Raw genomic sequence first — 21151 nt, 5'->3', positions numbered from 1 at the left:
TTCTCCCTGGAGGAGAATGAAAGGCAGAAAGGCGGAAGTAACACCAGGATAAGCTCTGGAATCTATAAGCACTGCTGGCTACATAGCAGGCTGAAGGGGCCCTTGCTTTGCTTCACTGCTGCTGCTGTAGGTTTTCATGCTGTTCTTGGCCAGCAAGGCCATTCGGGATGTATGTCAGAGGAGAGGCCCTAGGATCATGTTTGGAGAGGATGCAAGACAGACACGCTGCAAGGTCTGAAAGGCAGAGCAGGCCTGTCTTTCCATGCATTCAAGAGGAAAATGCAAAAAGACAAGCCCAACCCAAAACAGGGTATGTTAAAACATTTGGCTGCATAGCCAACTAGGTTTTACTCAAGAGTAGTCCCACTGAAATTAATGGACTTAAGTGGGCCATGACTAGCACTGAGTGCAACTCGTTTGTGAAAATATTTACTCGATACTGACACAGTGTTTTGCAAAATACAGAGTGCAGTGTGGTGGGTAAAATGTTTAGATCTAGACACATCAAAAAAAGCATTGTAAACTTCATAATGGGAAATCACGTTGCTGAAAGATGGCACTCCACAGCGCCATCTGGTGTCACAGTTTTATAACGCATATAAAATGCTTTTTCTTTCCTAATGTAGCTGAGCCCAAGGGCTAAGGCTTTCTCAGTTCCAGGGCCGCAAATCCTTCTGTGCAACTTTCTGGGAGCTACATGCCAATGAAAGGTGGGACCAGAGACAATTTTTAGCTTTGTGTGGTAGACTAGTTTCTACACCCAGACCCCTTGATCCTCCATCTAGGGCAAACAAGGGGCATTATCAGAGTTCAAGGACACATTCCAATCCTGCAAAAATGTGCAACTGCTTATGTGTTTAAAACAGTTTCTCCAACCTGAGTCACCATTTTGCTCTGGCTGCTGAATCTTTGGAGTTTTACTGTAGGTCCGTCAGTGAATTCCATCAGAAATGGAAACGGGAGGGGAAATTGCTGCCACTGGCATGTCCTTCCAAGGCCAGGAACAGAAGCCACACAAGCAATCCCATGTGGTATTCACTATTGTTCTCCTCTTTGTCTGTGAATGAGTACAGAAATAATGGCATTACTTTCCACATGGTTTTTGACATTTTCCTTCCACTGAAATTCACAGAAATCGATTACGTTATTAACTACATTAGTGTTGGCCATAGCAGATAGCAAGATGTAGGTTTAAGTGGAAGCCAAACTGTAGCTAATTGGGATGAACAGGAGGACAGGAATCACTGCCTCCTTACAGTCCTGAGTTTTAGCAAGCAGTCGATCCAACTAGCCCATATTTCATACAGATGATTCTGGGAGATGAGATGGAAACAGTGGTGTGGTGGTCTAGGATATGGGGGGCATAAGACTCATTGCTATTTCTGCAGTAGGGTCCCTCTCTCCAGCATCCTAGAGTCGCCCAATCAGCATAATAGGTGCACTTTTTAGCTATTACCATATGCTCCAAAGCACAGCATTTAGGAACTTCAGTTTCAAGTGACTGGGATACAAGTTCTGCTACATACAATTGAGCTTCAGAGAAAACACAACCTGAGTCACTCCGAAAGAAGGTATTGTAGCCCTCCAAATCATCTGCCCATGTACGTGCACAGAAAATAGCAGATCTAGCTGAATGGCAGCATGTGAGATCTGCACCGATGGTTGCAATGCACTCTTTATTTATTATTGTTGTTGTTGTTGTTGTTGTTGTTGTTGTTGCATAATTGTAAAATTATAAGATTATTGCATAATCTTAGAAGGGGGTGGCTATGAGGGGTCAATAGTGTGAACGTCATGAAGGGATGCTGCACTTCTGAATTTGCCACAACACTACTGGATGGAAGCAACGCAGAGCACAGTTATGCTCTGTCCACACACATTATTTCACATGCATTAGATATAAGGCCATCCCAAGACATTTGGCTGCCTGAGGCAGAACAAGAAAAGGGCACCCCTTCAATCAAAGAGCTGCATAGCAGCCAAGGCTGACCAAGGAATTTTGGCACTTGCCGCCGAAAAATCCCATAAGCATCTCTTCCCATAAGTAAAAATATTGTAATAAGAAGTTTTTAAAGCACCAGTTTTCTGCTCTTTTGTGACACCCATAATCAACTGTCCCGCCTCACTCTGCCCTATGGTTGAGCCAGCCCTGTTCTAAGCCAGTGTGGTGTAATGATTAGAGTGTTGGACTATTACCTGGAAGACCAGGGTTTGAATCCTCACTCAGCCATGAAACTCACTGGTGAGCTTGGGCCAGTCATTGCCACTCAGCCTAACCTACATCACAGGGTGGCTGTGAGGATGAAATGGGGAAGAGAAGAACCAATTTTGCCACCTTGAGCTCCCTGGAAGATAATGGTAGCACTGTATATAAATGAAATAAATAAATAAATAAATAATAACCCAACTCAAAGAGTTAACTTCTAGAATGCCAGCATTTCTGGAAAAGGCAAAACAAGCCTGCATATGCACTGTACAATGAAAGCTGAGAATCTTGCTCCCTCCCCAAGAATCTTGGGAACTGTAGTTTACCCAGAGTGAGAGATTTTACTTTCTTGGGCTTCATGATCACTGCAGATGGTGACAGCAGCCACAAAATTAAAAGATGCCTGCTTCTTGGGAGAAAAGCAATGATAAACCTAGACAGCATCTTAAAAAGCAAAGACATCACCTTGCCAACAAAGGTCCGTATAGTTAAAGCTATGGTTTTCCCAGTAGTGTTGTATGGAAGTGAGAGCTGGACCATCAAGAAGGCTGATTGCCGAAGAATGGATGCTTTTGAATTATGGTGCTGGAGGAGACTCTTGAGAGTCCCATGGACTGCAAGAAGATCAAACCTATCCAATCTGAAGGAAATCAGCCCTGAGTACTCACTGGAAGGACAGATCCTGAAGCTGAGACTCCAATACTTTGGCCACCTCATGAGAAGAGAAGACTCCCTGGAAAAGACCCTGATGTTGGGAAAGATGGAGGACACAAGGAGAAGGGGACGACAGAGGACGAGATGGTTGGACAGTGTTCTCGAAGCTACCAGCATGAGTTTGACCAAACTGCGAGAGGCAGTGGAAGACAGGAGTGCCTGGCGTGCTCTGGTCCATGGGGTCACAAAGAGTCGGACACGACTAAATGACTAAACAACAACAACAGCTTCCAGTGTTCATAACAAGCTACAGTGCCCAGGATTATTTGGGTGAAGTCCTGTGCTCTCAAGGCCCAAAACAGAGGGAGTCCTTTATCAGACCATAGGGACAGTCGGAGCAAATCTTAGGACTGCTTGCTGGTGTCACACGCCATCAAGCAACATCTTAAATTGAATACAGCTAGCAGGGCTGACACAGTCCAGAAACTGGGGGGGACCTGGTTCCTTGAGCAGCAAAGGCAAAATGACATGTAGCCACAATTACAGGCTTGCAAGCTGCAACCCTCTATTATTCCCATGACTTCACCAGGCCTGGAATCCCTGATGGACACCGTGTTACAGAGTACTTTCTGTGTTCTAATTACCATCTACTACAGCCCCTGATTAGCCCTGCACAAATGAGCGCCCCCTCCACATGGAAGCCTCCCCGTGGCAGAACCAACAATGCAGATGTACGCATGCCTACTCAGAAGTCAGAGCCATAGACTTCGGCTAGTGGAGCCATATTTATACATAAGTACATAGAAGGGAAGAGGAACTGAGATGTGGCCCTCTGGGCCTCTTCACCTGGCTCTCACAACTCCCCCCAGGACATACAACACCCTTCACCAGCCCCAGCTTCACATCCTCCTGGAGTGTTATTGCAGAATGTGTCCTTGAACTCTGATAACGCTTCCAACTTACTTGGCTGGAGGACAGAGGGGGGTGTCAGAGTGTGTGCAGAAACTAACCTACTGAAGAAGGGTAAAAATTGCCTTCTGTGCTCTTGTCTCTGGCCCCAGTACATTTCCCCATGACTTTCACAACAGCATAAAGTCCTTTAAAAAAAAAAAAAGTGGAATTGGTGTGCTGGGGCAGGAAGTCACTTTAATCTACTTTAACCGTGCAAACCTAAAGTTCTGGCATACTCTTGAATCCCTCCTGGCACAAAATACTGGCATAGTCTTGAGATCTTGCAGCACTGAATGCTGCTTAACTATTGTTTATTATCCCCCATCAATTGATTCCACAGTCCAGATAATCATTTTCATTTATACACCTTGGGATGGAACAGCACACTCAAAATTCACTCTTCTCCCCCTTTTGGCAAGCGTCCTCTTTATGAATTCCTGGAATTCATAACAAAACCATTAATAGGAACCAGTTAGAAAAACAGAAGACTTGCCCAGGAAAGCAATTTTTAAAACACTTCTAAAAGAAAGGAGTTATATCCAGACATTAGACATTAACTTAGGAAATTGTCTCTCCCCTTCCCCACACAGACTTGTGTGGGTGCATAAAATTAAAAAGATATAAAGAAAAGTGCCTGGTTGGTGACTGCTATAAAAACCTATACTGTTATATAACCTTTTTAAAAACAGCTGGGAGGAAAGGGAGTTACAGCAGGGGAGTTTGGTATTTGCTTTACTATATTTCGGTCGCATACCATTTGCAAGAAATGCTGTTTAATTTAAGGCCAAGGGCCCATCCATACCTCTCCATAATGTGAACCCTTTGGGCTTCGTGCTTTGAGAATCCGAATATGAGAGCTACATCAGTAGCACTGGGAATCTCTGCTTTTAGGAAGGAGAAAGTGTGGGAGAGCAGGAGTTGCGAGGAGAATGCTGCACGGACAAGGTTCACAATCCACATTAAACCAAAGTATGGTCTCTCTCTCACACAAACACACACACTGCACCGGCCACCACTGCAAAAGGACATTTGTTTTTTTTTAGTAGAAGGAACAACCCTTATTAGACAATATTTCATCCTCAAATAAGAGGGTGATTAGTAGCTCCACAGTTAGAGGCAGTAATGCTTTTCCATAAGGTAAAGGACCCATGGGTGGTTACGGTAAGTCCAGTCAAAGGCAACTATGGGGTTGCAGAGCTCATCTCGCTTCAGGCCACGGGAGCTGGCATTTGTCCACAGACAGCTTTCCAGGTCATGTGGCCAGCATGACTAAACCGCTTCTGGCACAACGGAACACTGTGATGGAAGTCAGAGCACATGGAAACACTGTTTACCTTCCTGCTGCAGGGGTACCTATTGATCTACTTGCACTGGTATGCTTTCAAACTGCTAGGTTGGCAGGAGCTGGGACAGAGCAACGGGAGCTCACCCCGTTGTGGGGATTCAAACTGTCGACCTTCTGATCGGCAAGCCACAGACCACAGCGCCTCCATACCAGTTGCTGGAAACCACAGAAGAGTTTCCTGTGCTCAGGTACTGCTTGGCTGCTGTGAGAAAAGGATGATGGGCTAGATGGACCGTCTAAGCTCCATGTAAGCTTTGTACAAGGAACCTGTTACCCAGTAACAAACCCAGGAGGAATGCTTAATTAACAGGTTGCCCGGAGGAGCCTAAAGTGGTAACTGTTGAGAGAAGCTACAACTCAATAGAAGAGAAATCATAGAGTTGTAGAGTTGGAAGGGACCACAAGGGTCATTTGGTCCAACCCCCTGCACTGCAGGAATATTTTGCCCAATGTGAGGCTCGAACCCACAACCCTGAGATTAAGAGTCTCATGCTCTACTGACTGAGCTATCTTCGTGCTTCTTGTTGTTGTTTAGTCGTTGAGTCGTGTCCGACTCTTCGTGACCCCATGGACCAGAGCACACCAGGCACTCCTGTCTTCCACTGCCTCCCGCAGTTTGGTCAAACTCATGCTGGTAGCTTCGAGAACACTGTCCAACCATCTCGTCCTCTGTTGTCCCCTTCTCCTTGTGCCCTCCATCTTTCCCAACATCAGCGTCTTTTCCAGGGAGTCTTCTCTTCTCCTGAGGTGGCCAAAGTATTGGAGCCTCGGCTTCAGGATCTGTCTTTCCAGTGAGCACTCAGGGCTGATTTCCTTCAGAATGGAGAGGTTTGGTCTTCTTGCAGTCCATGGGACTCTCAAGAGTCTCCTCCAGCACCTCCAGTCACTGCCAATCAGTGCAGACAGTGCTGAATGGTTTGATTTGGTAGAAGGCAGCATCCTATGTTCCTATCCTTAACGATTCTGCGGAGAAACGTTCCTCCAACTCCTCCGTTCGGGTTGGATCACAGACAGAGGACTGGGAGGAAATAACAAAGAGATCAAATCAGCACCCAGAGGCCTTGCCCAGTCTACTCGCTCTCCAAAACTCAGTACAAAAAGCCAGAAAGTGACATTCCTTGCTCTGTTACTCATCTGTGCTGGTCAGCGATAGAGACGATCTCCCAGAAGAGTCAGGCAAATGAGAAAACTGTGTTTAAAACAGAGGGTAGGGAACTATTTTTTGGTCCAAAGACCACATTCCGTTCTGGACAATGTTCCAGGGGCCACATCCCAGTGTTGGGGGGCAAAGGTGGATGTAGTGTTTAGGCTGCTGGGAAATCGTAGATCTGTGAAGGGTAAACTACAGTTCCCAGGATTCTGGGATGTTTGCTGTAAATGTATGGTGTGTACACAGATGAAGATAGCCATGTGGCAGGGTGGAAAGATGCTACTTTGCTAACCTAAGGCCCTCACACTTTGAACTGCGCCATCCCCACCCACTCCACCCACAAACCACACCAGGGTTGCTGCAACCTTTTGAAGGAGAGCATTTATTCCCTCCCATAATTGTACCCCACCTTCCAAACCCGCCCATAATCATGGCCCAGCTGAGTCCCAGAAATGCAGGAGGACAGAAAAACTCTACAGGGAGCAAGAGGGCCTGTATTTTTTCTCCTGATCGCGGCACACCAAAATTGTTTCTTAACACTTGCCTGGAATTTCCAAGCCGCTTCAGGCTTTATAAAAAGAGGATCTTTTTTAGGTTAAGAAAAAGGCTGTGCAAAGTATGCTTTGGTTGGTAGAAGACTATCCCACTGCCAAATTTAGATGCATGGAGACAGAGAATGGCCAGTTTCTCACATCTGGAGTTGCTAAGCTAAAGGAGAATGATAACAAGGAGAAGTCTGAATGATAACATTTCGACTGAGAATTAGTACACAGTGATCACATCCACACCAAGCATCTGAAGCCCTCTTGCACCACTAGCAATCATGGCTTCCCTCAAAGAACCCTAGTTTGTTAAGGGCTGTTGGAAGACCTCTCGCAGACCCATAGTTTTCTCATCATCTTTAACAAACAACAGCTCCCAGGATTCTCCAAGACCTTAAAAGTGGCACAAGAGTGCTTCAACCGTGTGGCGTAAATGTGAGCAATGCACCCTAATTGAAATTAACCTTGAAGATAAATCTCCTTCCTTCCTCATAATATTAGAAGTCGGGACCATCCAGTTAAGCTGAAGGTTGGAAGATTCAGGAAAGATGAAATACCCCTATCAGACAATTGAGAGGCATTATTGGAGTTCAAGGACACCTCTCGCCTAGGCAAAAATCACTCAAGGAGGCTGTGAAGCTGGGCCAGTGAGGGCTGTGGCCTGGAAAGCGTTCCAAGGGCTATATAAAGAGCCCTGGAGGGCCACACATTTCAGTGGTCCTACGTCACCCCCATAATTTATTTGTCTGGCTGGAATCGGTCCTCCAACTGTAATAATGCTAGTTGCTGGTCTGGATGGAAGATTAAGAGGGGTGTGTAAGTGTGTCTGCAGAAACTAGCCTACTATGCAAAGGGGAAATTCACAACCATTGCCCTGCACCCACCATTGGGATGTGGCCCTCAGAATGTGGTCTAGAAGGGAATTCGGCCTTTGGGCTGAGAAAGGTTCCTGACCTCCGCTTGAAAGCCAAGTCTGTTGGAAGGCTACAAGGGGCACTATTTGCTGCTCTGCCTCAGACAGCAAAATGTCTCCAGCCGGCTTAGGGGAGCTTTGCTGGGGTGACCTCACACGGGCTGGAAGGGAAATGGATTTGACTCAGAGTTACTCAAGGAGCTGATCATTCTTGGATGAGAGAAGCCCAGTCACCACATCTGTACATTTGCAGGGTGTCCTCACTTTCTGATCGCACTCCAGCCCAACCCAAACACACTCACATCATCATCCATGACTTTCCCTCTTTAGTCAGACTCTTCCCCAGATGCAAAAGCTTAGCCTTCTGTCCCACTCACATTGCAACTTTTGGTGAGAACTTTAAGCAGTTTTTTTTCCACAGAATGGGTTGGACACACATGTTCCTGAGAAAATAGACACTTACAAGCTGTGAGGAATTGCCTTACCAGTGGAGTCAGGTAATATTAGGCTTTGGGCTTTAGTCACCGTACAGGCCCCATCACCCCACTTTCGGGGTAATTTTAATTCCCTCAATATGGCTGCACTGGGAAAGTGCCATAAGCTCAGTGGTACAGCATCTGTCTGGCACAGAGAATGTCTAAGGTTCAATCCCCTGTCTGACATCCTGGAGAGTCACTGTCAGTCACAGCTTCTGTCCCTGTATACCTTTAGGAGCATCTCCATGCCCATTGTTCAGCCCGGACACTGATGATATTGTTTTAGCAATATCATCTCTTACACCCAGTTCTAGTTCCTGGTAACCCTGAAATCACTGGTCAATATAATGTGTTTAGCTGTGCTAAGTTGTAGTCGTACTAATACCATATTATTATTATTGCTGCTGCTACTGCTACAATAGCATTAATAATATTAATTTTCATCATGGCTCCAACAATGGATGGTTCAAATTCAAGAACAACCTAGCTGCCCCACTGTTCAGAGAGCTAAAAGGTAGGAAGCCAGCATTGGGTTGGCTTTATTTTATTTTTATTTAACCGTACAAAAGAACGGTAAAAACCGTTCTTTTAGCTCACGACTGTAAAGGCCCCTTTTGTTCCCGTTAATAGAACATAGGGCAGCTGGGGATCCTGGGGCGCTCCAGACGAGAAAGCCGGCTGATCCACAGCAGGAGAGCAAACCTGTCTGCTTCCTTTTTGAAAGGCTGCTTTGTATCCCAGGTGCTTGTAAAAAGTGGGGGAGCGAAACGGCAAGGAAAACTGGCATGCAAAAGCAGGTGAGGCGAGGTGGTAGGAAAAGCCTCTTGCTACATGTCAGTTTTTCCACAGTTGTCCCTGGATCACAGTTGCCGATTTGCCCAAGTCCAGGGCTGAGGGTCTTGTGGGCCTCCAGGTGCTGATGTCCCATCAGAGCCAGTCAGTGTGGCCCATGGTCAGGAATTCTGGGAGTTGTAGTTGAACCATGTTGCTAGACTGCAGCTCCCATCAGTCCCAGCCAGGGATGGTGAGAGTTGTAATTTCATCATGTTGTTGGATTATGGCTCCCGTCATGATAGAGTGAGCAAGCCCCATGGGTCAGAAATAATGGGAAATGTAGTTTAGCCATGTTGTTAAGATTCCAGATCCCATCAGCCCCAGCCAGCATGGCCAATGGTCAGAAATGATGGGAGATTCAGGTCAACAGCATCTGCAGATCCACAGGTTCCCTACATTTGCCTTAGTCCATGGCAGGAAGGTTTGTTTGCTTGCTTGCTTGCTTTGGCCAAAGCTTCCCAGCCTTGTAAAAATGCCAACACGAAGAGAAAGGGCTTCTGGGCCATCTCCTCCCCAGTGAAAAGAGCACCAAGGCATTTTCACAACTCTTGAGAACTTGCTGTTTTGCACTACAGCTCCCATTTGCCCAACTCTGCACAGCCATATAATGCAAGTTGTACATAACCCGGTGTGCTTCAGGTGTTCTGGATTACAACTCCCATTAAGGTCCCTTTTACTCATGGGTTGGCAAACTAAGGCCCGGGGGCTGGATCCAGCCCAATCGCCTTCTAAATCCGGTCCACGGACGGTCTGGGAATCAGTGTTTTTACATGATGAGAATGTGTCCTTTTATTTAAAATGCATCTCTGGGTTATTTGTAGGGCATAGAAATTCGTTCATCCCCCCCAAAAAAATATATAGTTCAGCCCCCCACAAGGTCTGAGGGATAGTGCACCAGCCCCCTGCTGAAAACGTTTGCTGACCCTTGCTTTTACTGGTCAACTGCAGCATTGAGAGATTTTCTCAATTCTTGCTTGGGATTCTCATGCCAGGTAACAGAAAATAAAGGAAGCTCTCAGCGTACCCCATAAAGCCTTCCTGTGATTGCTTTGCATACACACTCCCTCCTTTGCAGACACTTGTGCATGAGATTCAACATTTGTGCTGGCAAGCCTTCGCCACCCTGGTGCCCTCCATCTAGATCAGTATTGTCTACAATGTAGACAATAAAGGTGCATGCTGCACAAATGCTCACTGGGTGGATCTACACACAGGGGGGAAATGATATAAATAAGTCAGAAATTAATCGTTATAACAAAAGGGGGGGAAAAACCCTTTGGAAATTCGCGTAGAAAAACTTTCTGCTCTCTGGCGCCATCTGGTGTTGCATGTTTATAATACATTCAAATTGTTTCTTTACTAATGTACATTGGTGCCCCACAAGACGAATGCCTCGCAAGACGGAAAACTCGCTAGACGAAAGGGTTTTCCGTTTTTTGAGCTGCTTCGCAAGACGAATTTCCCTATGGGCTTGCTTCGCAAGACGAAAAACGAAAACGTCTTGCAAATTTGTTTCCTTTTTCTTAATACCGTTAATACAGTTGCGACTTGACTTCGAGGAGCAACTCATAGAATGCGGTGTGGTAGCCTTTTTTGAGCTTTTGGTGATTTTTGAAGCTTTTCCAAAACTTCTTTTAAACTTTTAAAACTTTTTTTTTGGGGGGGTTGGATTTTGGGTTGGGGTGTTTGGAATTCAAGGACTTGGTGTTGGGGAGGGGTTTGCAAGAATCTGGAAGCTTGTTTTTTTTCTTCTGCATTTTTATGATTTTCTGTGACCATTGGGCCACTCTGCTGTTTGTTTTTTTTAAAAAAATCTGGATTTGAATTTCTGTGTGGTGGGTGGCTGGGGGAACAGTTGAGGAGGGGGTTCTTCAGCAAGAAGCAAAGAGTGGAAGAGGAACCTTCTTCGAGTGGTCCCCCAGAGTCTTAGAAAATGTACTGTACACTTTGTTGATTTTTAAATGTTTTTCTGTCATGTTTAGAAACTTAATTTATTGTTCCTTCAATTTTTGGAATGCTCTTTACAGTATGTATGACTTTAAAGAGCACTTAATAAACTCTTGTACCAAATTTGGCTTTGTTTGGCCTTTTTTTGACCATAGGAACGCATTAATTGAATTTCAGTGCATTCCTATGGGATTTCGTGCTTCGCAAGACGAAAAATTCGCTAGACGAAAAAACTCGCGGAACGAATTAATTTCGTCTTGCGAGGCACCACTGTAGCTGAGTCCCAAGTCATATAACTGCCCCATGAACCAATCAGAACTAATGTTCAGTAAGGACTAGACTACGGGTGCTTCCAGAAGATCTGTTTTGAGCATTGATCCTGACCCTTAGGGTCCCTTCCAACTCTGTAATTTTTTTATTCTATTACCGTATTTTTCGCACCATAGGACGCACTTTTTCCCTCCTAAAAAGCAAGGGAAAATGTGTGTGCGTCCTATGGAGCGAATGCAGGGGGGAGGCAGGCGGGAAAAGCCCCCAAGAGCCGCACACAAGCTTCGTGCGCTCTTGCAGGCTTTTCTCTAGGAGGGAGAAGGGACTGACTGGCCGCATCAGTCCCTTCTCCCTCCTGGGGGAAAAGCCCCCAAGAGCGGCACCCTCTTTAAAGGCTTTTCTACGAATCCCCCCACCTCCCAGAAAAGCCAGGAGAAGCCGCACAGCCCCTTTAAAGAGCGCGCGGCTTCTGCGGGAGGTGGGGGAAGCTGCAGCAGATTCCCTCCTCCCGGGCTACCTTTGAAGCGGCAATGTGGGAGGGGAGCAGCTTACACTCGTGTAAGCAGCTCCTCTCCCACTTTCCTCCTTCAAAGCAACCACGGAGGAGGGAAGGAAGGGGACCATGGATCCTCCGCTGCTCACGGCTGCAGCGGATTCCTCCTCCTTGATTGCTGGGAGTTTCTCTGGGCAAGAATTCCCTCAGCTTAAGTGGGGTGGGGGAAGTGTGGCAGGTAGGGGGGTACTGAGAGACACATGTCTCTCAGATGAAAATTGGGAGTGGGCATTGTGTGAAGTGGCTGTGGATCTCCTGCCACAGAACTGTAGGACTGTATAGAGTTGGGAGGGCCACCCAAGGGTCATCTAGCCCAGCCCCCTCACAATGTAGGAATCACAGCTAAAGAACGCCAGGCAGATGGTCCCCCAACCGCTGCTTAAAAGCCTCCAGTGGTGGAGACCTCAAACACCTTCCGAGGTCATAGAATTGCAGGGTTGGAAGGGAACCCCAGGAGTCATCTAGTCCAGCCCCGGTGGACAGCGGGCGCAATCCATCCCGTTGCGCAAGACTAAAGATGCTGCGCAAGGCTAAAGAAGAAGCCAAGGCAGTGAGCGGGATGGATCGCGCTTGCTGCCTTGTCTTCTTTAGCCGCGCTGGAGAGGTTTAGCTCCTGGCTGGAGAGGTTGCGCGGCTATGGATCCCGCACGCTGTCTTGGCTTCTTTGCTCTTTGGGGCTGGGGGGGGGGGAACCCGGGCTTCCCCCGCAGCCCCGAGAAGCTCTGGGAGAAGTGGACAGGCTGCATGCAGCCTGTCCGTTGCTCTTTGGGGCTGTGGGGAGGGATAATATTTTTTTCCTTGATTTCCCCCTCTAAAAACTAGGTGCGTCCTGTGGTCCGGTGCGTCCAATAGAGCGAAAAATACGGTATTTGGAGATTAAACAACTCTCTACCATGCATTTTCTCATCACTTTCCTTATCACAAAAAGTTCAATCTTTGGGAGAAGCAGATTTGTTGTGCGAGCATTGTCGATGAGTGATCATAACCAACAGCCAGAAATAGATAGCAGGAATGTTTATATAGAGAGAGAAAAAATCCAAACAATTCCACTCTTTTACCTTTTATCACTACTTTGACAATGTGTCAATTTTACTACACTATTTATTTATTTTTATTTATTAAATTTATACACTGCCCTTCATCACAAGATCTCAGGCTTCTTATATACAAAGTAGACTTTTAGAAGGGAAATTCTGGGTTGATTTACCACACCACCTTAACCTATGCTTCTGGTTTCATAGTTGTTCTTCTCCAGACCCAAGGCCCTTTACATTCACCATTCATTCATTTTCTTTTTCATTGTTGCAAAAAATAATAATAATTCTCAAACACTGCACACCCTCCAACATGATGCGTTGAAAAACCAAGACTCCACCTTCCAGGGCTGCATTTCCACGTGACTCATGTGATCCACAGAAGATCATGGCCCTGAAAAAGTGCTTTTTCAGGCACAGCGCCCAAAAAACATGTGTTTTGGGGTGCCTTGCAAGACTGGGGCCAGATAATGGCGCCTAAAATGGCTGTTGTGTGCTCGTGTGAAAAAAGGGATGTCCCAGTTTTATCGGGATGGTTGAGAGGCATGCACTGTTCTAGGCTTGTTGCCAGTCTTTATCATCTTCATATTCTGCAACTATTCAAAGCACATTTGTTCAGCTTTCTCACGACAACACTACAGCAAATATTTTTAACCCCTCTCTTCAGCCTCATCAAATGAAAAACGGCAGGCTTCAAACATCTGTACACCATTTCCACATCATAAATATTATGTGCCTGAATTTGCCAGTATGCAACTGAATCACATCAGAAATTATCAAGAGCCTTGAAGGGCTTATAGTCTAGCCTACAAAGCAAATCATGATAAATGCTCAATAAACCTGCTGTCTAGAGGATCTCTTCGAAGGCAACTTCCAGATTATCCGCTGTTGGATTCCTTGGACTTTGGCTCCCTCTGCTGCCCATCCTAAGCCCTTCCTTATATCGCTTGTAAGGATGGCGTCGTCAGCGATGTGGGGAATTATAGTCCAACAGCATCTGGAAGGTCAGAAGTGCCTTTGATCTGAGCAATTATTTATTTCATTTTATTTCTTAAAATGTGCATACTGCTGTATGATAATGATAAAAAAAGTTATATTGGTTGGCAACAATAGAAAAAACACAAAACCAGACAACAAAACCATAAAAAGTTAAAAGCAAAATGAATGGATTTTCTCCCCACTCAGCATCACCACCCCAGTTTGCAAACAACAAACTTGAAAGACCTATATTGGCTCCCAGTACATCTCTGAGCACAATTCAAAGTGTTGGTGTTAAAGCCCTAAACGGCTTTGGCCCAGTATACCTGAATTCTCCTGGACTTCTAACCCCACTTCTCTTCGTGTGTTGCAAGGCAGCAAATATTTTGCTAATTACTTGCTAAGGTTACTTGGCTTAGCTCTGGGACACTTCATTCAGCTCTGTAAGCTACCTGTCCTCTAAGGAGGTCAGGGTTAGGGTACAGCTTTGCACAAAGTTTACCCCATTTTATCTTCCCAAAGACCCAGTGGAGGTTAGTTAGGAGGGTGGCTGTCCCAAAATCATCTAGCCATAGCACAAAACTTAACGGGCCATCCTCTGGAGCAAGAATGCAGAATCTGTTATTTTAAATATTTTTTAAATAACTTTAAAAAAACAAAACAAAACAAAGCTTTTCTTTTAGGAATTCTAGGTGCCAAAATCGCAAAGGGACTGGCCCGCAGATGGAAAGAAGATACAGTCTCTTCCAGAGAAGAATGGCAGATGGCTAAAATGACTGGAAGAACCAGATATCGGGAGGACCAAAATTTTAATAAGGAATGGGGGAAATTTGTAATTTATCTTAAAAACCATTGTAAACAGTTAAAATTGTTAGTAGGATTGGAATCTAACGGTGAATTTTGGACATAACGGAGATGTAAAAGATTTGATTATAAAAGAACCAGGAGGGAATGATTAACAATAGGACCCACAAAGGGGAGGAGATTCTTTGGAATCTTTTTTTTATGTTGTATGTTGGATATGTGATTGTAAAACTTTAATATGAGAAATCAAAATTTATTTATTTATTTATTTGGTGCAGAATCTGTGCCTCTCTAGATATGGTCTGCCTCAAAAAACAAAAAAACCCAAACCCCTCAGTCACAGCTAGCATGTCCAATGGCAGGGCCTGATGGGGTGCTGTGATCCCATCAACATCTGGAGGGCCTAAGGCTCCTCACCTCTGCTCAAAGGGAACCCTTCAAAACTCCTCAAGGATTCATGAGGTAATTAATTTTTTTAACTGTAGCCATTTGGAAGACCTAACTGGGGTTTTCTTTAATTGTTGCCTCTAGGGAATGCTCCCAAATATATATACTACAGGGCTGCCCCTTATGGGGATGAACCCTTTTCAAATCTTCGTGAACTCCTGAGGTAATCCTTATTTATCTAAACTGCGGCTGTTGCCACTGGAAATGCTTCCCCACACCAGCAAAATCAGGGCTCCTGAGACCGGAGGGGCAGCTCCACAAGCAGAAACCTTCTGGTCCTGCTTGCCTATTGGCCACAGGCCAAAAAGAGCGGGAAAATCCTCTTCTGCTATAGGGCAAAAAGAGCGGGGGAAACCTCACTAGACAGAGGGGCGCTCCCTTGTCAAAGCTCACCAATCCTGTCAGCCGCAGAAGGAGGAGTCTTAACTTCTCCACAGAAAAAGTCATTAAATTATTTTCAGGGGTGTGGGAGCCAGTGACCCTACACCAAATGTCGGTGAATCTCCCCAATTCCCATCACTGGCTGGGGATAGTGGGAGTTGGGACTCCAGCAACATCTGGAGAGACCACAAGTTTATAGTCATCTATCACTTCCCTCATCTTACTCACCGTTTTTCTAAATGAAGAAGTTCCTAAGTAATGAAACTCACCGCTAAACATGGGGTTTTATGCTTCATTTCCACCTTTCACACATGAACTTAAAAAATGCAGATGCAGGACACTGAGTCGGCAGCTTTCAATACAAATGTGCTTTGGATACTTACCACGAATGCTCCTTCTGGGGCGAGGGTGGCAGGCTTCCAGTACAACCATGGGTTGAGGCCCCCACTGCCAGGGAGAGGCAGGTCCCATGGTAAACAGAAATCAGTTTTTTTAAAAAGACTAATTTATAATGTAGAATTGCATTGGGGTTTGTTACAAAATGTTGCGGTGTGATGCACAGCCAGCCAGCCATGCTCTCTTCCAGCATACTCCATTCCGTTCACCCTCCTCCATTTTATTCCTGTCCCATCCATCCCACCAGCATTCTGTGCCCACAGAACACGCTCCGTCCTTGTCAGGCTCTTTTGGGCTGTCCCCTTCCTACCTTAGGTTTTTCCTAAATATTTCTTGTACTTCTGCAAACTCTGGAGGATCGCAAAGCCTTCTGACAGCATTCCTCTTCTATCTAAGGATCCACACTTTGAGAACATGTGTGGTACAGTGGTACCTCGGTTCTCAAACGTCTTCACTGACGAACATTTCAAAACCTGAATGCCAAAAACCCGGAAGTAAATGCTTCCATTTTCGAACACGCCTCAGAAGTCAAACAGCTTCTGCTGTGTGTTTTTCAATTTTCTCAGTTGAAATTGGAGATAGCCCTTTGCGCCTCGGTTTTCGAACGTTTTGGAAGTTGAACGGTCTTCCTGAATGGATTACGTTCGAGAACTGAGGTACCACTGTATTTGCATACACAGGTGGGGCCCTCCAACCAAATGCTGCTGTGTGGATGTGCTTCTGTTCAAGGTCACAGACTGCCCTGTTCCAGAGTTGTTATTTTATTTATTTGCAGATGTTGGATGGACATGCCGATTGCCCAATCCCAGCTAGATTTCTTCACTGATTCTGGAAAAAACAGCCTACTCCATTCAGATTTTCCAATTCCCCCCACCACAGGGGACACATCTTGCCCTAGGAGGAGGGGAAAGAAGGCAAGGGGACAACAGGGCCTGCTCTAGTCAGACTACCCCCATCCTACTTTTATATGTTATATCATTTGTCTTAATGCTTTAAATTGTAAACCACCTTGTGTGTCTTGGTAGTAGGAAGATATATAAAATATATATAAAGATATATAGAAACAACAAATGAATAAATAAGGAATTGCCCTTCTGCTTTAAATATTGTTTAATTAAAAAAACAAAAAACCTCATGGCGACGTCAATCGGACTTCACATTCTTGAGATATATCTTGGGTGCCGTCCATCCCTCAGGAGCCTTCCTCAGTCCGGCTCTCCTCCAGACGCGTTCCAGATCTCGTTCAAACCTTTTCTGTAAAGACAAGACATAAAAAACCAAGATCTAGTGACATCTCCCCTAGGATATTGTGTACTTTGGGGCAGCAAGTCCTGGATGGCCGTGATGCGATCCATTAATGTGCAGAACTAGGAATTGCAGAATTACATGTGGGTCCAGAAAATGATGAGGAGACATCAAAACTGAAATAGGTGGTCCATAGGAAATTGACAACTGGATAAGGGGGTATGGTGTGAAGAACCAGTATCACACAGGAACAGAGAGAGGCACAGGTTCATATCCCACTTCTGACACATCTATTTGCACTATAGTGGGAAATAGCTCAGTCACTAGAGCATGAGACTCTTAATCTCAGGGTCATGGCTTCGAGCACCAAGTTGTGCAAAAGATTCATGCATTGCAGGGGGTTAGACCAGCTGATCCTTGTGGTCATTTCCAACTCTACAATTCTAGGATTCTATGATAATGCTCAACCTTGGGACTGGGCACAATCAGAAAGTGGTTAGGTGTGAACGAATTCAGGCCAAGGGCCACATTCCCCTCTGGGCAGCCTTCCAAGGGCCACATGCTAGTGTTGGGCAGGGCCAGGAGCAAAAGTGGGTACAAATGTAATTTTTGCCTTCATTCTGTAGGCTAGTTCCTATACGCACATGCAAACCTTTCTATCCTCCATCCAGATAAGCGAGAGGCTGTATCAGAGTTCAAGGACACATTCCGGCCAGGCAAAAACACTCCAGGGCGAGAAGCAGGGCCAGTGCGAGGTGTGGCATAGAGAGAGGAGGTGCAGCCTAGTGAAAGCACTAAAGAAAGATGACTGGAGGGCTACGTGTCAGCACCCAGGTCAGATGTTCCCCATTCCTCAGCTAAACAGACTATGCCAGCACCAGTCCCCAGAATCTCCCCTTCCCACACTCACTTGTTTCCTCCGGCGCCGACCTTCCCTGACCTTCTTCCGCAAGAACTTTGTCCGCTTCATCAGCTTCCTGTACTTGTGTCTGTTCATCTTCCTTCTTCGGATCTTCAGAACGTTCTTGCATTCCATTTTGCCCCGGTTCAGCTCGCCTCCCCCCTCTTCGCTGTCATCCTCAGCCTCTGTACCCCGGGAAGATGTGGGGAGCTCATACTGATGGTTGGGTTCATAGCCTAGCTTCTCATAAACATTGATGGCGCCTCCACCTTTAGGGAGGACATACTGGACCGTCAGCCAGCTTTCAAGGGGGGAGATCGACATCTTCCTTGGCACCAGGATTTCTTCCAGCTCAGGGTCCAGTGCGTACCACTGCTGGGGTTGGGCTCCATTTCTGTTTGAGGGAAGTGTGCTGTAATTTGCGGAAGCTGCAAGTCTAGGAACCGGAAGCGAGATGGCCGATCTCGACAGAAAGCGTTCTGTGTGGAAGCACAGTTTGCAAATATGTGAACATTCATTATTTTTTAAAAAATTAATGCATCAGCTACTGACTATTTCAATAATCTTTCCAATGCTTTCAAACGCCTTTTTAAAACCATTTTTAATCAATAATTTTGACATTTCGTGTTATATTTTTGTGAACCGCTTTGAGGTTCTCTTACAAGCGATATATAAAGTTTGTTAATATATTAAATAAAGAAAAATGACTAAATAAAACAAATTCTGCAGGAAACATTTCATGTCACAGAAAGGGCATGATGACTGGGTCCAACATAACACACTCCAGAGGTTTTGGGACTCCAACTCCCATCATCTCTGACTGTTGGCAGTGCTAGCTGGGGATGATGGGAGTTGATAGTCTAACATCTGATGGACACAAAGTTAGGGGAAAGTTGGTTTAATGCCCACATGGAAACAAAATGGCTTACATAATGACAGGCTGTGTATATAATTAAGATGCAGTTGTAGCTTGAAAGTTAAATGAAAACCGTTCCGGAAGTATGTCCAACTTCCAAAACATTTGAAAACCAAAGACAGCTTCTGATTGGCTGCAGGAAAGTCCTGAAAATGGTGATGTGAAAGGTCCCTCTCTGTCCAAATCCCTGGAGAGCCTCTGCCAGCCAGGGTAGACTATACTGGTCTGGATGGGCAAATAGTCTGACCTGGTGCATGGCATCTACTTGACATTCCCAAAGAATGGCTGCGCTTACCTGCAAATCGAGAGGCCCTCGCTATCTGAGACGTCAGCCGTGGTAGCAGCATACTGGAGGACCACTCTAACAGAAATCAAGACAGATTTTTTAAAGGGAAAAACAACCTTTATACGTTATAGGACTGTGTTCCCTCCTTCCTCAAATACAGTGCCCATAACCACACACCATCAGAAATCATGGGCTGTAGCTCAGTTTCAGAGTATCTTCTTTGCATGCCTGCCATCTTTAGGAAGAGATGACGCAGTCCCCCTGTCTGAAACCCAGGACTTTCTGGCTGTCCGTTGGCATAGACTGGGTGGCACAATGAACCAATTGCGCACAAAGCAACGTCCTGTGTCCCAAGTTAAAAGTTAAGCACCTGAACAACATACCGAGTAGGCAGGCATGCAGGTTACAGAGCCAAAATCTTCCCCAACCCACTGCGATGTATGTATAGCACCTCTGTTTCAAAATTAGCAGGCGGATTTTGATACACATCTCATTCCCTACCTACGTTTTTGGAGATGTGTAAGGAGCTGCCCTATGCAGATGTGTTAAAGGTCACATGTTTAGGGAACTTTTTAATGTTTGATGTCTTATCGTGTTTTTAATATTCTGTTGGGAGCTGCCTAGAGTGGCTGGGGAAACACAGCCAGATGAGCAGGGTATAAATAAAAAATTACTACTACTACTGTACAGAAACGCACCCAGAAACATCATTTCTGATGGTGAGTCCCCCACTGCCCAGTCAATCCCCCCAGAATTAGACCCTCCCTACCGCAGGCTACCATAAACCACGTATTACTGGCGACCCCTTAATAAGGCAGGGCCCCAACGTAGCCTCTCCCCGCCTCTTAAAAGCTTTTCCGTATATACAGTATTAACAGTCACTCTTATTAGCACTCTTACCATAGATAACACACTAATGTAGCCTCCAAAATGAATACACGGCTTCTATCAAAGTCAATATTTCCTACTTCCGGGTGTAGGGAGAGAAGAAGCGCTGCTCATTAATCTTAATTTACCACCCACAAGGGCTTACCATCCCGTTCACGATGAAGGGGGCTGTTTGAACGGGTAACTTCCGGCAGAGCAGCTCGGTCCCTCCCGGTCATCCGGAAGTTCCGGTGCAAAAAAAGTTCCTACATTTCTTTCCCCATTTGCCGCTGCTCCCCTCTGGCGGTAGTCCGTGGGATAGCAACGCAGCGAGCTTAATCCCCGCCCTGGCAACCAAGCAGGAACGCCGCTCAGGAGCAGGAGAGGTATTGCCAGTCTGGATCCTGCCGATGTTGCTAGACTCCAACACCCACCATCCCTGATTCCATTGGCTGTGCTGGCTGGAGGTGATGGGAACTGGAGTCCGTCAACATCTGGAGGGTCACAGGTTCCCCATCTCATGGCTAGATTGATGAAAGGTGTGACTCATTATACAGTGGTACCTCGGATTACAGCATCTTAAAAAGCAGAGACATCACCTTGCCAAGAAAGGTCCGTATAGTAAAAGCTATGGTTTTCCCAGTAGTGATGTACGGAAGTGAGAGCTGGACCATAAAGGCGGCTGATCACCGAAGAATGGATGCTTTTGAATTATGGTGCTGGAGGAGACTCTTGAGAGTCCCATGGACTGCAAGAAGTTCAAACCTCTCCATTCTGAAGGAAATCAGCCCTGAGTGCTCACTGGAAGGCCAGATCCTGAAGCTGAGGCTCCAGTACCTTGGCCACCTCATGAGAAGAGAAGACTCCCTGGAAAAGACCCTGATGTTGGGAAAGATGGAGGGCACAAGGAGAAGGGGACAACAGAGGACGAGATGGTTGGACAGTGTTCTCGAAGCTACCAGCATGAGTTTGACCAAACTGCGAGAGGCAGTGGAAGACAGGAGTGCCTGACGTGCTCTGATCCATTGGGTCACGAAGAGTCGGACACGACTAAA

The 21151-nt window shown here is 45.9% G+C and overlaps 1 protein-coding gene and 2 long non-coding RNA genes across 4 annotated transcripts in view; 1 reads left to right on the top strand and 2 right to left on the bottom strand.

The window, feature by feature from the left end:
• LOC309536539 overlaps window positions 1-21151 on the top strand; it is a 253860-nt gene that overhangs the window by 170083 nt on the left and 62626 nt on the right. The gene's annotated exons all lie outside the window — the stretch shown is intronic.
• LOC309536586 lies at window positions 517-13792 on the bottom strand. The gene is made up of 2 exons (XR_014221649.1): window positions 13716-13792; window positions 517-1057 (listed from the first exon to the last, which is right to left on the bottom strand). It is a non-coding gene; the product is annotated as an uncharacterized lncRNA (long non-coding RNA).
• Window positions 16974-20356, bottom strand: AURKAIP1 (aurora kinase A interacting protein 1). Of its 2 annotated transcripts, none has more exons than XM_082230642.1 (4): window positions 20246-20356; window positions 19239-19304; window positions 18037-18506; window positions 16974-17135 (listed from the first exon to the last, which is right to left on the bottom strand). In XM_082230642.1, the coding sequence occupies exons 2-4, from the start codon at window positions 19288-19290 to the stop codon at window positions 17025-17027; spliced, it is 633 nt and encodes a 210-aa protein (XP_082086768.1). In that variant the 5' UTR covers window positions 19291-19304; window positions 20246-20356; the 3' UTR covers window positions 16974-17024. The 2 variants fall into 2 exon arrangements, with proteins under 2 accessions (XP_082086768.1, XP_082086769.1); XM_082230643.1 differs by having other exon boundaries at window positions 20130-20289.

The sequence above is a fragment of the Podarcis vaucheri genome (genome assembly GCF_965113315.1).
Source record: "Podarcis vaucheri genome assembly, chromosome: 7".
NCBI classification, from domain to species: domain Eukaryota; kingdom Metazoa; phylum Chordata; class Lepidosauria; order Squamata; family Lacertidae; genus Podarcis; species Podarcis vaucheri.
Note: the sequence above shows the minus strand (reverse complement) of the source record. Positions and strands in the feature narration are given on the sequence as shown.